General features: G+C 46.1%; 1 protein-coding gene across 7 annotated transcripts in view; it reads right to left on the bottom strand.

The window, feature by feature from the left end:
• Positions 1–3,236: 3,236 nt before the first annotated feature.
• Positions 3,237–17,500, bottom strand: part of LOC101476739 (rap1 GTPase-activating protein 2) — a 39,515-nt gene continuing 25,251 nt past the window's right edge. For 3 of the 7 annotated variants that reach the window (XM_076889481.1, XM_076889484.1, XM_076889485.1), the window contains 21 exons: positions 16,552–16,587; positions 14,923–14,970; positions 14,145–14,177; positions 13,604–13,828; positions 13,426–13,529; positions 11,096–11,174; positions 10,850–10,903; positions 10,687–10,770; positions 9,960–10,060; positions 8,095–8,224; positions 6,437–6,592; positions 6,017–6,085; positions 5,851–5,937; positions 5,189–5,335; positions 4,430–4,534; positions 4,246–4,337; positions 3,931–4,035; positions 3,746–3,833; positions 3,591–3,648; positions 3,445–3,515; positions 3,237–3,270 (listed from right to left, as the gene is read on the bottom strand). In XM_076889481.1, coding sequence (XP_076745596.1) covers positions 3,259–3,270; positions 3,445–3,515; positions 3,591–3,648; positions 3,746–3,833; positions 3,931–4,035; positions 4,246–4,337; positions 4,430–4,534; positions 5,189–5,335; positions 5,851–5,937; positions 6,017–6,085; positions 6,437–6,592; positions 8,095–8,224; positions 9,960–10,060; positions 10,687–10,770; positions 10,850–10,903; positions 11,096–11,174; positions 13,426–13,529; positions 13,604–13,828; positions 14,145–14,177; positions 14,923–14,970; positions 16,552–16,587 — 1,884 coding nt within the window. In that variant the 3' untranslated portion in view covers positions 3,237–3,258. Of the gene's footprint in view, positions 3,271–3,444; positions 3,516–3,590; positions 3,649–3,745; positions 3,834–3,930; positions 4,338–4,429; positions 4,535–5,188; positions 5,336–5,850; positions 5,938–6,016; positions 6,086–6,436; positions 6,593–8,094; positions 8,225–9,959; positions 10,061–10,686; positions 10,771–10,849; positions 10,904–11,095; positions 11,175–13,425; positions 13,530–13,603; positions 13,829–14,144; positions 14,178–14,922; positions 14,971–16,551; positions 16,588–17,500 lie in introns of those variants that run through there. The other 4 variants (XM_076889482.1, XM_076889483.1, XR_013100653.1 and 1 more) reach the window with 4 other exon arrangements.

Here is a 17,500-nt window from a genome sequence, read left to right as displayed (position 1 = left end):
TTTAATTGTTTTATAACAGATACTCAGACACACAAATACACAAATAAACACAGAGAAGAACAACTAACAACTAATTATTTGTTAGTTTTTTGTTCTTTCACAAAAGGACAATCAACCTTTTTCAATGCTTTGAACCAGCATCTGGCTCTGAGGCTCCAGCTGTGCATGAACACGACATGCACAGTAGTTTGTAGCTGCAGACAAAAATGACTTCTGCAGCTGAAGCGTGTCTTCAGTAAAAAAATACAAAAGTAAAAACCCACTGAGACGAAAAATAATCCGCTTTAATGTTGGGAGAGAATGACACGACAAAAACAACAATAAACACTGAAAGAAGCTGATTTTTATTTGTGAAATGTTCAGTTTTACAGATTCATGCTTTACATCACACACACACACACACACACACACACACACACACGCACGCACACACACACACTTTATGACATCAGAAACACATGCAGACATCTTTGTGTTCATGCTGCATCATCGTCCCTCTTTTAAAACAAACCACAGCTTTTATTTTGAAAACCTGAACTCCTGTAGCTGCGCAGCTTCCAGTGGAGTGAGTGACCTCGAGACTCGACGTAATTGGTGCGATTGTCCCTCAGAGAGGGAGCCCAAAGCTTCTTCTTCTCCCTGACCTCCAGCAGCTCCACCTCTGACTCACCTGCAGCACCGCCCACCTGAGCCCCGTCGCTCAGCCGCTGTGTGCCGCAGCAGTCTAAAAAAGGTTCAGGTGGAGCTCACGACGTGACAGTGTGCGTGGAGAACGGCAGCGTCTGTCTGAATCTGAACCCGCAGCCACGTGTTATTATTTGTTATTACAGTTTTTTCTGAATGCTTAAACCCTAACTGTGATTCCTGTAGCACAATCTCTAAAACTATTCAGACTTATAGCAAAACCACTCACTGAGTTTGCAAAACTAAAAGCACAAAAACTGCTTTGCACTCAGTTTGCAATTTTGTAACACACACTTTGCAAAACTGTAGGCACAATTCACTGCACAACACTCAATTACCAAATTTCCAACACACTCCTAGCAAAAGTATACACATGTATGGCTATCATTAACACTAATCTGCCAACTGTCTGGCACACTTTCACATGTGAAAACTTTAGATAATTAGTTCACTTTGCAATCAGCCTAAGCACTATAATACAGGTAAGCTGTGTGTGCGGAGTACAATGGAGGGAGCAGGAAGAGTGAGAAGTAGAGGAGGCCGAGGAAGAGGACGTGGAGGTGAAGAAGTAGGATGAAGAGGACGACAAGGAGGAGCAAGAGGAAGATGAGGAGGGGGGAGAGGAAGGGTAGGAAGAGTAAGAAATAGAATTGCTGATGACATCAGAGCTACAATAGTGGACCATGTCATCAACCGTGGAATGACCCTGAGGGTAGCTGGCCAACGGGTCCAGCCTAACTCGAGCCGCTACACTGTAGCAAGCACCATAAGGACATCTTGAAATGAGAATCGGTGAGTACAGTCACTTCGCACAAAGATTTGTAGCACTGCCATATGCCAATGAGAAACACACCAATACCATTGATGTAAAAATACTGAAATTGTTACTTTACAGAATTGCTAGATGACCAGATGCTGGGGCAGAGGAAGCATGTTCACTGCAGACCAAGTAACCCATATAGTCATTATGGCGGTTGCAAATAATCCTATACTTGGAAATAAACACTTGTGTTTGTTTTGATGTGTTTGAATAAACAGCAGTACTTGAAGTTTGGATCCCTCTATGCTTATGGATCTATGACAGAAGTATGAGCTCAAACTGACATAGCCTACCTTGTGCACAGAGAAAGCAAAAGCCAGATGTGTTTTGTATTCATACCATCAGTGTGCAGTTGGTGCATTGTGTGCTTAGTAGATGATGGCTTGTGTGTACTGTTTGATACGGAAACACCATTTTTACGAAGGTGTGAGGAGTTAATCCAGCTGTGTTTGCTTTTGCAAGAGAACTACAATGTTTTGATGATTGGGTGACAGGTTTTCTTATTTGTGTGAAGAGTTTTGCAAAATTAGCCAATAGTTACAAAAAATGTGCTTAAGCAATCAGAAAAAACTGTAAGAAGAATAAATCCCACAGACGCGCAGATCGAGCAGCTCCTCCTCCCCGTTCACGCGGTGGGCGTTCGTAACAAACGTAACATTTCTAATTACGAGCTTTACCGCAGTTTTTCTGTACTTGGATCTTTGTGATGTCACACAGCGTCTGTGTTGAGAAACCATCAGAGTCACAAACTTTAGGGTGATAAAGGCCTCGCGTCCACCGCAGGAGCTCTCCTCCAGGACCAGGCACCTTCGGGGGACCAGCACGCGCCGGTTGACAAAAAGACTAAACGGCACTGAGGACCAATCATCTCACAGGGAGACAGGGGGCGGGGCGTTACAGTTCTTGTGGTTGCCGCTGATACGAGTGAATCCCCAAACTTTGAGCTCCCGTGGTGTTTTTGTTTTTCTTGTTTTGGTTGAAATACTTGGAGAGAGGACGTCTCCCAGCTGGACGCGAGCACCTCAGCGGTGTTTGGGGAGAGGGGCATCAACCGCTGCCCCTCAGGGAAGCTTAGCTGCGGGTCCTGGTCCTTTGGGTGGAATCTCAGCCCCTCTCTGCAGCGCCCCCTGGTGTTTGGAGCTACTCATCATCAGTTTGTTTCCACGTAAACCAAACTGCTCATTAAAGTAAAGTTTTAAGAGCTGCTGCTGTTTCTGTGATAAATAAAGTTTCTACAGCTACATCTTACACTGAATGAAGCGCAAAACAGGAAGAGCTCTGCGTCGAGTTTGACCGTAGAACGGTTTAAAAAGGAGTTCAGTGTCCTGCGCACACATACGTTTATGTTCAGAAATGATTTTATGGTTTGTGCAGAAGATGAGAAGAAAAAAAACAGAAACAGGAGAGCTGCACTCGGGGTCCTCACAAAGACAGAAAGACAAGTATGTGTGTGTGGTGGTCCATCAGGAGACCCTCCTCTTCCTCCTCCTTCTGCTGTCTGTTTGAAGCTTCAGGCTTTTATTCTGGAAAGCAGCGAGAGAAAGAGGAGAACACATCACCGCCCAGAAAGTGTGAACATGAGCCAACAAAGACAGGAAGTAAAACATAGGATGCTACAGGAAGAACTAACTTTCAAAATAAAGCAGGAAGTAGACTCAGAAGCAGAACAGAGTGACAGAAGCAGCACTTTGAAAAATGGGATTGAAAAGCAGACTTCTGGGAAAGCACACACCTGTCAGCGCCGTCCTGTCAGCTCAGTGTCCCTGCTGCAGACGGAAGGAAGGTTTCACACTCAGTAATCAGATTACACAGAACATACTTGAAAAATCACACTGAACAAAAATTAAAAACAGCAGTGACGTCCTGAGAGTCGTGCAGCCCAATCAGCTGCATATCCAGGTAAACAGCGAGCGTGCTGATTGGCTGTCACACAGACTTACTGCGGCGGAGTGGCTCAGCTTGTCGAAGCGAAACTTCAGGTTGGATCTGGGCGAGTTCTTGTTTCTCAGCTCTGAGAGAGGAGAGAGCAAACGAGACGTGAGAACGGCTCCAGAACAGAAACGCTGGCGGTGAGCGGGCGTCGCACCTGTGGGGCTGCGGCACACGATGACCGGAGCTGAACTCTGACCTTCTACCGTCGCAGCCTGGACACGCACAGACACAGAGAGGACGCAGTGATGAGGGTCTGCGTTACAATGCAATAACACTGAGCTGAATGTAGCGCTGAGCGTGTTTTCTCACCAGGTGTGTGTCGTCAGCTGGGATGCTGAAGCTGCAGGTGCTGGATGTCGACCTGGAAATCTTACTGCTCTCCTTCTTCGTGTGAATCCTGCCCGTGAAAGTGAAAAAGTGATGAAGTTTTTTGTTTCGCAGTGAAAACTGAAACATCTGCTTCTTTCACTTGCTGCTGCTTCTGCTGCACACACCTGTCCCGCTGCCCCGCCTCTGGAGAGCTAGGATTGGACGGCAGCTCTGGCCTCACCTCCAGCATCGGGTTGCAGCCGTCGAAGCTCCTCTGCTCACCGAGGAGGCTGAGGAGGCGTATCAGAGACAGGAGGAGGCGGGGTTAATGTCCTGGAGGCAGGTTAAAGCTGTTAGCTCAGCAGTACACAGCACACCTGTCGAGACCAGCTCTCCTGAAGGTGCACCCCCACCTGTGCAGCTGTGCTGACATGCACACTGGTGGGTTTGAACTTTACTGTCCAGGTAAACAAACTGAGAGGCACGTTGGGCAGCGTTACCTCCTCTGGCTGTGCTTCTCTGTTTGGCTGTCGACGCTCAGCAGGCGAGGAAAAAGTCCCGAGCGCCGCTTCACGGGAGACTTGACGTTACACTGCCAACGCAAAGAGTCCAGGTGTCAACGGCGGCCGCTCACAGACGAGCGGGGTTCAACCTGCTCCTTCAGTTACCTGCAGAACGACTCACCTCCACGTTCAGGTGTGCCAGACCCCCCCCACTCAAACTGGTGGGCAGTCCAACCCCGCCCCTCGACATGGTCTCCATGGAGACGCTCCTCCCTCGCATCGCCCTCTGAAATGGAAAAAGATTTGGCTTCTTCCTGCCCTTGCCTTTCAGAATAAAAGCTGTAGCTATCTCCACAGTATGACTGTGACTCTAATACAGAAAGCAGCTGTTTGCAACTTCAACAAAACCTTATCTCTGCTTTTACTGGCTATGAAATTCATGTTTTTCCTAATAAATATTTCTTTGTTGTTGTAAAAATGATTTTCTTACTAATTAAACATAATGTTGTGGATAAAGACTGCACGGCTTTAACTTCACTATCACTGAAAGTTGGATGGAAAAATGCACAAGTTCCATAAAGTAAATAAAAAAGAAATAAATTTACTTCATAATTCATTGATGAGGGAAAATATAACATGCTCTATATAACATGTCTATTACTGTGTCAAACACATTTACGTGGACCAAAAACTGGGAAATAAAACTGTAATAGTGACAGATCACGTGCTGAGGTAAGAGTCCGGCGTCACTGACAGTAGCTCCAGTCTAAAACACGCTGCTGACACACTAACATTCACATTACAGCTTTTACTGCTTGTAAAGTGGGACTACTTTCCTCGGTGGAGGTATGTGAGTTGGATTGGTTCTGGAGCGTCCCATAAAACCATCATTTCAAAGCAGGAGAAGAAGAAGACGACAGGAGGAAAGCTCAACATTCACCTTGATGGACTCCAGCAGTCCTCCGTGGGCCTGTCCGTTCTCCCCTCGGCCCTCCTCCTCCGGCCCTGACGTCAATCCCAGCATGCTCTGGGAGCGTCTCTGCAGCTCGTCGTGGAGGCTGTCCAGGAGGGCGGCGCGGGTTCGCTCCTGACGGAGACGCAAAGAATCATGAAACCCCTCATGTCCTCGCTGTGTTATTTCTCTAAAGTTCAGGAGGTGTCGCAGATCTTCTGCACAGGCGAGCAGCTTTTAGAGTGTCAGGCTTCTCTGCAACATCACTGACTTTATGTTTAATATGAATCATTTTTCTCTACTGTCACTTATAATCGAAACCAAAACAAATCACTCGAGCGTCCATCAAGTACGCTCGCAGTCTGAACAGTGCAGCGAAATGACAGACGCACTGCAGGAGTTTAGCTGCAACATAATTATTCCTTTGCTTCCTGTAGAAGCGGACGTGTTTCTCTTTATTCTGCTGGTCCTGCCTTCATGTGTTTGTAGGTTCATATAAATACAAGGAACTAACGCCCGGTAATTAAATACTTCCTGTCACATCATGAGCTCAGTACTGAAATCTGTTACTGTGATTGCATCACTGCGTCTGTCTTATTAGACACACGGTGTGGTTGTGACTCTGGGGGACGGCCTGCAGCTCTTTCTACCTCGAGTCGGGCGAAGCGGTCGCTCTTGTAGCAGGCCAGCTCTGCGTTGATGAGTTTGGTGAGAAGAAACTCTCTGAACTCTGGACCCTGAAGTACAAAACGCAGCAGACTTAACCACAGCTCTCAGATCAGCCTCACGTTCCTATGAAACGTCCGACAGCCTCACCTTTTTAAAGACAGGGGCGGGGAGGGGCGGGCCAAAGGGCGGGACGTCCTCTCGCGCTGTGACGGAAACCTGTCAGTCAGAACAGCTGTTGTAACTGGTGGAGTGAAACAGGCAGATCTGTGTCTGATCCCCACCCACGCAAACCCACCCAGCTATGAGCAATAATAGAGACGCTTCCTCTCCTCAGTAAGAGAAGGAGGAGCCTCTGGTGTGAGGCTTCATCTCCGTTGTTGTCATGTTTCAGAGGCTGATAGAGAGATCTTCAGCCACCACGAGGATTTGGGTTTGTTTCTGTGAATTCAGATTAAAGCTCGTCTTTGATTCCCAGATTAAACTGCATCTGATGCCATGAACCTCACAGACGACAGAGTCAAATCTATAAAAAACCTCCATCATGGAGAAAAGGAAGCCGGCGTCTACCTTGTAGGAGGTGGTCTCAGAGCACGGCTCCTCCGCCTGCACCACGATGAAGGCGTGGAGGAAGTTGGAGGCGATCATGTCGGGGACAAAAGGGGTGGCCTCTTCTTGAAAAACCAGCGCCACGATGTCATTTCCGATGTGCCGTTTCCTCTGCAGCTGAAGGACAGAGTGATGCTGTTACGTGCAGTCGTGACGGCTCATAAAGTTTATGAAGCACAGCAACAACTTCAAAGTGCTTCTGTCACACTGTTACAAGACAAACTGTCAGTCAGTGAACAACAGTCTGACTGAACACGCTGTGTTTGGATGCAAGCAGGTGCAAACACTGAAGCATCAACAGCTGCAGTTCCTCTGACGTCCAGCAGAGGCTCTCGCAGTGAGTCGCTCACATGTTCAAACTTTACAGCAGCAACAAACACGTTTACAGGCTGATACTAAATAAATAAATAAAACCATTTTTGGTTCTAGATCATGTCCCTGTAGCTGCTAGCTTCACCTGTTTGTGCTGTTGGTGTAGACCAGTGTTGGTCAAGTTACTTGAAAAAAGTAATCAGTAACTAATTACTGATTACTTCCCCAAAAAAGTAATCCAGTTACTTTACTGATTACTTATTTTCAAAAGTAATTAATTACTTAGTTACTTAGTTACTTAGTTACTTTTTAAAAACACTATTTACAACCTGAAGAGGTGATAAAGCGATAGATCTTTTTAAAACTTGTTTTATTAGTTTTAATCTTTTAACTTTATGCATCAAGCAAAGATTTAATTATCTGCAACATTCTCTGACTGGAAGAAATTAGTTTAACATTTAAACCTATTTTCTGCACATTCCAGCACATAAAATAAAATATTTTTGTGTTTACACTCAGTCTTTCAAATAGATGCAAGTAAAACACAGCAGAAAATAAATAAAGTCAAAGACTCAGCGGTCCTGTTGCTCTATTTTCACCTGTAAAGCAGGACTGCGGTAGGCGGAGGGTTACCCTGGTGCAGGTGTGCCGCGGTCAGTGGAAGAATCCGTGAGTTTCTCTGTGAGTTTCCCATTACGTCGTAGCTACTCGGTGCTTGTTGGAAGTTTAGGGGTTTTTCGCTGTAAAAAGAAGTTTTCTTCCCACGCACAGCGGACACTAATGTTTTTGTCACTTTTTATGGAATCAAACTCAAAGTAAGGTCAGTACTTCCACGCTTTAAACGCTGCACGCTCATACTCTCTCTGCACTCGATATATGATCCATTGTTGATCTGCACACAGCTGTTGTCACGAACGGCGCACTCGCTTACGTCACTGTCATGAGACACTCGCAAAAAAAATCACGGTTTTAGTAACGCAGTAACGCAGCGTTCCTACAGGAAAGTAACGGTAATCTAATTACCGCTTTTGCAATAGTAATCCCTTACTTTACTCGTTACTTGAAAAAAGTAATCAGATTACAGTAACGCGTTACTGCCCATCTCTGGTGTAGACTGAGATGCTGTGATTGTGCAGACACAGGGTCACGTGATGACGAGCATCCCTTCCTGCTGCAGGCGTCTGCTTCACACGGAGCCAGCCTGCCAAACCGTCTGCTGCTGCTGCTGAGTCGCAGCCCGTCCTCCTGTTTCACGCTGACTCATTCTGTGTTTTGTTTCTCTGTCACGCCATCTTCATGCCGCCTACCTGCTGGGCGTCTCCCTCGGTGAAGGGCAGTTTGGTGGACACGTGGAACATGATCTCCTGCTGCCGGTGGACCGTGTAGATGGACTGAGACCCCGTCTGACCGTGAGACACATCCAGACCCCCCCGAAACCTGCACAGAGGAAAAGGGCACCACTCAGTCTGCAGGTGACCTGCTCTGAGGTTAACGAAAGCTATTTAGAGTTTGGAGTAAATAAATGCGATTCAGAGTGAATCAGCCATCTGTGCTCATGGAGGAGCTGGCTTCCCTCCTGATTTATTTTGGTTTGTGTGCTGATTGTTCTTTAAGAAGCTTAATCTCTGTGTGTGATGGAGCAAAGCTGGAAACACGTAACACGCAGAATGAAACAGGCGTTTAACTGAACCTTAATCTAAACAGGTCCAGTAACAAACACTCAGGGCCAGTAAATGTTTTGTTTCACTGCAGACAAACAATGAAATGTCAACACACACTGTTTAATGTGATGTCTTTGTTGTGTGTGTAAATTGGGGGGGTCCTATTCCTCTGCGGGGCAACCTGCATATGGCCAATAAAACATTCATTCAATTCAATTCAATTCAATTCAATTCAATTAATATTCTGAGTAATAAATAAACTTTGAGTCTCGGGCTGTCTCAGGTTATTTTTTATGGGTCACTGATTACAGACCGTTTTCATTGCTCTGTGTGTTTGATTTGTCCGTCAGTCCGTGCTGGACTAAACTGTGGCACAGCTACAAAATTTACTCCGAGAGATCCGAGAAAATCCCATGGTTGTCTAATAGGGCTGCCACGATTAGTCGACTAGTCACGATTACGTCGACTATCAAAATCGTCGACGACTGGTTTAATAGTCGACGCGTCGTTTGAAGCTTTGTAAGATCCCAAAAGACGCAGGAATAAGTAGCAGGATTTAAGAGTGTAATAACGGACTGAAACAGAAGATGGCAGCACTGCATGTACAAGGATGCCAGCTGCCGTTAAACCCTGAAGAAGAAGAAGAAGAAGCTGTGTCCCAGAATTCATAGCGCGGCCCAGCTCAGTTTCCAACAATGGCGGCAGCTAGTTAGTTTTAATATTACTCTTATTATTCTTTCTGGGTCACAAAATAAACATTTAACATATTTTCAGGCGAGAATGTAGCTGTGTAAACCTCAAATATCTGCTCAGTTTATCAGGACACCGCATATTTTCAAAAGCACTCCAACGTTTTCGGAGACGTCTGTTACCCACTAGCTCGATAGCGAGCCGGGGGCTAGGTCACTAGAGCCGTGAGAACACCGGACTCCCGGCTAATCGTTTTCAAACCCACCGCCGTCTTTCAGTACTCAGGTTAAACATGATATATGAGTCACTTAGAGAACTTAAAAATGTAATTCTTTGGCTTTTTTTAGTATTTTATTTGTTCCTGAGTAAATCTGTTTGGCTGAGATTAAAGTTATAGTTTTTACACAGCTGAATAAACGTCAAGCAGACAGCTGATTATCAGAAGTGTGAGATGCTCCAGAGTTTACTCCAGTGTCCTGTTATATTTTAGATAGCAAGGAGTTTATTAAACTTCACCGAAACAATCTGCAAATGTCATTAACATTTAATAAACTATCATCTTGTCTTTATTTTTAGTTAGCACAGACCTGAAACAGTTAAAGCTGTAAGCTAATGATAGTTATATAAGAGCAGATGCTGCTGGTGCAATAAGCTGTACGTTTTACGTCCAATGGATGATGATCTGATTAGTCGACTATCAAAATAATCGTTTGTGGCAGCCCTAGTTGCTACTAAAGGATCTGCTTTGGTATCAACTGACATGTTACTGATAGAAATAACTGATTAAACGTGATGATTTGCAGTTTTGTCTCGTCTCTCACCCTTTGAAGTCCTGCAGATCCACTGTGTCTCCCAGCAGCTGCAGGAACTCTGTGAAAGCCGGCGTTTCCTCGTTGTTCCTGAACAGCTCCTCCTCAGACACCTGAGGGACAGGTGACATGTCAGCTACGACCGATACACTCATCACAGAAGGTGAACTACTCTCAGATGTGAAGTGCTTATTAATGATGCCAAAGAACAAAAGACGGACTACACTGAGATTATTATTTTAAAAATAATGTTGGCTAATGTGTTTTTCATAGTTTGAAAACATTTGCTGAAACAGGTTTTACAGCAGACGAAGTGCTGATATAATCAGCAGGATCAATAACATCAACCAGGCCGTACCAGTGACCCAGCACTCCAAAACAAAATACTGGAACACAATACAAATTCTTTCACAAGGCAACGCTAAGAATGAGCGAACATCTTTATGAGCTTCTTGGGTTGGTCTGCAGTGTCCTCTGGAGTGCTTACAGCTTATATATATTTGGTCATACCATGTAAAATCACCCAGGACCTCTAAATCAGCTCATTTCGTCCATACGATAGTTGCAGCGTATTTAGTAAAACCCGTGGAAAACAGTAACAGCTAATGGAGTGCACTGATCACTAACATCAACAAACCTACGTGCTTCGGTTAGAAATCAGTCCACTAGTGGGAATAAAGAAGGAAGATGGAAACAAAAACACCGAGTGGACACAAAGCGTGAGCAGGTGGTGAGGTACCTGACCAAATCTCTGGTAAATGACTCCAAACTTGTAGGTGTTGTTCACCTCATGCTCATCATAGTTCACTATTAGCTGAGATGCCTGCAGACAAAGACAGACGTGCATCATCTCCTCTGACACGGAACAGAAACCCAGGTGTGCTGACGGTGTGGGAGCCTACCTTTGGGTACAGGACGGGACTGAACCGTAGACCTGCCGCTTCGTCGCACAGCAGCTTCGCAATGACAAACATCGAGGTTACAGTTAGAACGACGCTGAGCCTTCAAAAGTCTCAGCCTCTACCAAAGTGGGTGAGTTCAACCATAGAGGACATCATGGACCCACTTGGGCTCGAACTCGGTACAGCATGTAAAGCAGCTGTGATGACCGCTACACTATGGAACCAGTCTGAGATGCTGGTGCTTACCTTGGCCAGCTCTGGTACACTTGGGATGTCCGGCAGCTCTGCCAGAGATAATCTGTGGTAGACGCTTTTCACCCGAGATCTAATGAAACAGGAGAGACGCACCAGAAACCAAAACTTAACTCCAAGAATAAGTAACTAAATACTAGTTCTGTCCTCACACTGACTCATTGACAGTTTGTGACACAGACTTGTGTGAACACAGGCACTCGAAACCACAAAACACAAATATTTGCTCACAAGAAAACGTGAGGAGGAGCAGTCCGATCCACAGCTGGAATAATCTCTCAGGCTCAACTGAGTCACACCTGGACACCAGGTAGCGATAAAGGTTTGACCCACGTGTGGATCACATCTGCAGTTTTCTTTGGACCATAATCGGCCTTGACCGAGGGAGATGACTCAAGTCTTGCTCCCTCTACTCAGCCAGAGCTCCACCACATCTGGGCCAGATGTCAGGTGTATCGTAATATCTGGATAACACCTGGCCTACCGAACACCTGCCATGAGCCGACTCAAGTAGGGCGAGATATTTGTAGTAGCTTACATGAGCCATCAGTGCCAAAAGTCGAGATCCTGACATGTTTATGAGCCCCACCCTATCACCTGCCTCCTGTGTGACCTTAATGACCCAAAGAGCTTCCTTTGACTCGAGCACTTTAGATCTTAGAGAGCAGTCCTGAAGACTCAAGAGGAGAGGTGGCTGACTTTGTGAAGGGTGCATTAACAAAGAACTATTTCAACGTGAAATCTTAATTAAATTGAACTCGAGGTGGTTGGCCATCGGTCCCAGCTGCCTGCTCATACAGACTTCAGTCGGCTGCTGTTCTTCTTCGGGTAGTGTGGTCAATTTATAGAAGATCTGCTCCACACGGGATCTGACTCATCTGAGAGCAGCAGCCTTGTAGGTGGACTGAGTCAAACTCTGGTTTTAGAACCTGATTATTTTAGCTCACACTGAGCTCATTTGGGCTTTTATCAGCTCATGTTCATCATCAGAGAGCTTAAACTCAGAGGACAGAGCTGTTTGGGGTAAACACACCGGTCATGGCCGCCATGATGATCTCTGTTCCCTTTTCATTTTGTCTGTGTGAGATTATTTCCTGTTTAATTTTGAAGGTTCCTTTCATTTGTTCTTTTCCCATCCACCATGGACTCAAACATTGATTGTGACGGCTGGCTCTTGGCGAAGGCGGTTGTACTTTTCTCCTCTCCTCCTCTCCCTTATCTTCCCTGCTTAGCCTCTTGTGTCCTTGTCTTGTCTCGTTTGTATTACTTTCCCTGGAACAGTCTCTCACAGTCTGTTTCTAAAACCTAAAGAGAATTATGGATTTGATCAACTGGTCTCTGAATGCTATTGACACCCTTTTCTCAACGAGAAGTCTGGGCTCGGGTGAGCCTGAGTGCCCTGGAGGGACTTTCCCTGCCGGATACACGATGGACGGGTGGCAGAGGATCGTGTGCCTGGCGGGACTGTGGATCGAGGACGCTGAAGATATCTACCTATGAACCATGATAACAGGGTTCTGGCTGATCGGAGAATTAAGAAAGCGGAACCGGCTGTTCAAACCCCCCCAAGGCTGCCCGCTGGGATTGAAACGACGGGATGAGGTGCGGCTTCTCAACATGGGCTCACTGAGTGCAGCATGGTTAAGAGCTTGGAGAAGCTTACGGCTGCCGTCAACACTCAGAATAAGACCTCTGAGAGTACATTGGATCACATCTTGGAGCAGCTCACTGCGGTCGTGAGTTCTCAGAATCGGCTCTTTGAGCACAAGACTGACAACATCACGGAGCGTAAGTTTGATAACATCATGGAGAAGCTCGCGGCTCTCCAACGGGAGATTGAGAGACCAGTGTTGGACTGTAGAACTGCTTTGAAATTCTCATGAGCTGTTCGCACTAAAGTAAAAACCACCATCATAATGCGGCTATCCCTTCGGCGCCAGCTGTGGGCTCAAGGCTGGAGCCGAACAACAACACCCTGATAACGACTGTGTTGAGTCTGTTCTTCCCATTCCATGCAAGGCCACCTGGGTTGGCTGGCAGAGTGTTTACTTAGCCTGGCAGGGTGAAGGACACTGTCTCAGCTGAACTCTGGACACGCACACACACACACTGATAAGCACTCATCCCTCCTCCCTTTCCAAACGCCTTCGATGCTTGTTCCCTCCTGGAGGACACGGCGGGTCTGGGCCCAGACCCATTTCACTGCAGGGCAACTTGCATGTGATGAATAAAGTTCTGATTGATTGAACATTAGAAAGAAAGCAGGGTTTCCCATCTTTTCTTTACAGTCTGTAGTCCCTTGCCATGAAAGCCTGTCATGTTACCTGATGATGACGAGGAGGTGCTCGTGCTCCTTCTCCTGCTCGTGTCTCACAGACAGCAGCAGGTTTCCCACGCTGCTCGATGAGCACGAGAAGTTTAAATGCTCCTGACAACAAAAGAGAAGGACGTCAACCAATCAGGTGACAGCAAAGGATGAAGATGGATTTAATCAAACCTCACCCTGCCCAAGAAGTGCTTCCTGTACGCCCGAGCAGCCTCGTTGATCTCCTCCAGATGGTACCCATAATCCCCTGGGGCGGTCTCTTCCTCTTGTCTTCCTTCCTCCTCCACCTCCTCCTTCCCCCTGCTGGCTGCAGAGGGAGGAGGAGCATCAGGATCCTCGATCCAGTAGCCTCCAAACTCAGGTAGGATCACCTGAGGGTACGGCCCCCCCCTCTCCAACACCTGCAACACACATTCAGACAGGTGTGAAACAAAAGCACACACCTCACCCCTCAGCAGGCTTCCTGCAGCTGGCAAATCAGAGGAAAGTGAGAGTTTGAGTCATATGGAGGCGGTCCAGTGGAGAATCTAGTCTTTCCCCCCCCCCAAGATTGTTAGCTGCTGTCAGTATGAACAAAATGACTATAATAAAACTTTCCTCTCCTCTTATTGGCTGACGCACCCCTGATCTGACTTCCTGTTACGCCTCCTTTTTGAAAAAAACAATTAGCAGTAATGTTCAGCTTTGTGTTTTGAGCTGTGTTAACATCGGTCTCACCTCCTCGATCCTCGGATAAGGAATGTAGTCGTCCTGAAACAGAAAGACGGAGACGTCAAACATGTGTTGGACACACGAGGAATCAAAGCTGTCCTTTCATCACTGACTGACTTTACTTATGTAAATGTGCTGTTTTTATGTTTGAAGTCATGAACATAAAAAATATCCATGAGATGGACTTACAGTGAAAAAGCTTAAACATGAACACAGATGCATGAAGTGGAATGATGCAGACATGCAGGCGACCACAGGAGGGATGACGCTGAGCAGGACGTTTATTCAAAACAATCACTGAGACACAACGAGGAGCTCACAGCCTCAGCGTTCACCGCGGTCGACCACAGCCGCCATCACTGCACCCGGCTAGCTTTTGTTTTGTGCTGCCACTCCAGGAAACAAACCCGAGTGCAGCTAAGATAAACTCGTCAGCGTGTTTGTCACATGGTCCTCCTGCGTGTAACGCAGACGTGATCATCATCACACTGTAGAACCACCACAGCTAGCTGCTAGCATTAGCACTCCGCCCTTATTCCAACATGTGAAAACCACGCTGATCACGTCCATCTTTTATATACAGTCTGTAACAATCACAGTGGTCATTTCCATCTTTTAAGTACAGTTTGTTCTCAGCTGAGTCGGGTGATGAAACTTCGATCAGGCTCTCACACCTGCTGAAGGTTGGACTTCCCCAGGTTATCTTTATGAGCATGAATGAAATGAAGCCGTAAAAGTGAGCGCGGGTGGATATGAGGACAAACAGACAGATGGACAGACGTGCCTTCTGTCTCTGAGGGATTGTCTTCATCTCTGCAGCTTCTGGCACCTGCTGCAGCAGAGACGGGGAGAGAGACGTGATGAAGACTGTTTCACCCGAACACGTGAAGCTGTAAAACAGCTCACAGAGGTTCAGTCTGATTCATTAAAATAAGAAACAGCTCGCTAATATGGGAGGAAACAGTGTGTTTACATGGAACTACTTTCAGCTGCGGATTAATGCAGATTTGGTGGATTATATGTGCACTGATGGAGGAACATTTCAGCCACTGGTGGATTTTTAGAGCTTTTGTGAGGCTAACAGGATTAATGTGAAGCTTTGATAAAGACGAGCTTTAACCACACAAACATCAGCTGAAGAGTTTTTCTGACTCTGACAAACAAATTTCACAAAATTAAAGAAAAAGTAAACAAACAAAAAAAAAAGACAAATTTCTTTACTTCACAAAAAATATGTTAAAAATTAATTTCTGTTATTTAATAATTAGCAATGGTGTGTTAATGTTTTACATATCAGGACATAATAAAAATCTCTTTGATTATTTATTCAACCAAAACAGAACCAAAGTGAAGAAACACTGAGCTGTTGGGTAAACAGGAGCGTGATCGACTAAGAGGTTTGTAGCTCTGCAGCATTCAGGTGTGTTAACACAACGACACCTTTCACCTGAGGTCCCAACAGCTCCACCTCTATAGGCCTCAGTTAGCAGGTCAAAGGTCAAAGTTTGCAAAGCTACAGCTGATCAAAGACTTCTGGAACAAAGCGAGACCAAAGAGTTTGTTCAAAATCAAAAAACTAACACATGCAGCGGTGATGAACCAAAGTGTTCAGAGTCAGGGTGCGGACGTCTGTCCCACAGCTGGACCAAACTGGGTCATCAGCAGGTCACAGATCCACACACAGCCATGCACCTCTGTGCATGGCTGAATGAAACCTCAACGAGCTGAAGCAACGCTGTGAAGGCGAGTGGCCCACAGATCCTCCACAGTGGGAGACACACAGAAACCCTCGCTGCTGAAGGATTTATTGTGTTTAATAAATAAAGAGAGTGTTACGTGTTGCTGTTGTCTAGTTCAGAATCTGCTGATTCTCCGGTTGTTTTTACTTAAACCCTGCAGCTGTTTGTCATCAGTCACCGGGTGACTTATCTGAGGAAACAAGCAGGAAAAATCCAACTTATTTCCCTGTTCAGGGCTACGATGATGATGTGCGATGAGACGTAGAGGTGTAGGTGTAACAGGAGCACATCCAGAGAGAACAAGAAGCATGAAACAGGATAAAACATATAAAAGAAAGAAAGAAGGGGAAATAACACGCCTTAGATGTGTCACGTGTCCAGAGATATTACAAAGATCCAAAGTGACGGATGAAACGCCGCAGCGTCGTTGTGTCATGTTTGTACCTGATTTAAAGGCTGAAACCTGGTTTTGTTCTGCTGGAAGCTAAATGAATATTGCATGAAGCCTGTTGTTTGTCGGAGAAGCTGCTCCGGATAAGGAGAGAATTCATTTTGAAGAAAAGTCTTAAAAAACACACACACACACACACACACACACACACACACACACACACACACACACACACACACACACACACACACACACACACACACACACACACACACACTCTTACCTCCATCTTGTCCATCATGTCAAAGAAGTGAGCCGACTGCAGACACACAAACGGGGTCAAAGCTGTTTATTTGTGTCTGTTGGATCATTTACGCTTAAAAGTTCATTTCTGAGGATTTTTCTGGTTTATTTGAACCTGCTGAGGTTCCTGTTCAGCTCCATGTGGTCTGAATGACCTAACAGTTCATAAGTTTGTGGAAATATTGGCTCTGTACACCCCACAGTGGATCCATCCAGGTGTGACTGGCCTTCAGCTTTAATTTGAAGCATTTAATTAAAGTGTTGCATTGGCGGTTGAAGGCAGGCAGGTAAAACATCATCAGAGTGCTGAACTTGTTGCTGTTCACTGAAATTCCTCATATGACCTCCAAAGAGGGTAAAGAGATTAGCTCTTATCTGTCAGCACTCTTCCTGAGGGCTGTGTGTAACACTCCCACAGATGTGTCAGATCCATGCTGATGGAAAACAGCTTCACCCGTCTGACCAGGTCAGGAAGACTCAGGTCAGACAGAAGGTGCAAACCTCTGGTTACACTCAGGAACATCTGCACAGGTCTGAAAGATGAAACCAGGATGAAGCTGGAGCAGACTGATGAGGAGAAAAGATCCCATCATCTGTCTGTCGAGCCTGTACGGCTGCAGAGGGCTGGTGTTCCTGGGTGAAGCGGGCTGTAGCCTCTGCTCCGTCACACAGATGGAGGCTGAGAAGCTTCTCAGGAGTTTCTCACCATAAAGAAAAGAGCTGATCTCAGGTCAGCAGCTTTTCTGTGATTAAAGTGAGGCCCACCAACCCTCCAGCACAGCAGCTCTCACTGCCATCTTTAGACCTTTCGCTGCTCATCTCCACCCACTCCACCCTGCCTGCTCTGCCTTCTCTTTGGATGGCTGACCTCATCCACCTTCACTGTGGTGGTGCACAGAGGCAACATTACAAGGACCTGCTGTTGTGGT

This window comes from Maylandia zebra, linkage group LG10, assembly GCF_041146795.1.
Source record: "Maylandia zebra isolate NMK-2024a linkage group LG10, Mzebra_GT3a, whole genome shotgun sequence".
Classification (NCBI taxonomy): domain Eukaryota; kingdom Metazoa; phylum Chordata; class Actinopteri; order Cichliformes; family Cichlidae; genus Maylandia; species Maylandia zebra.
The sequence above is the reverse complement of the archived record's forward strand: the minus strand, read 5'-3'. Positions and strand labels throughout refer to the sequence as shown.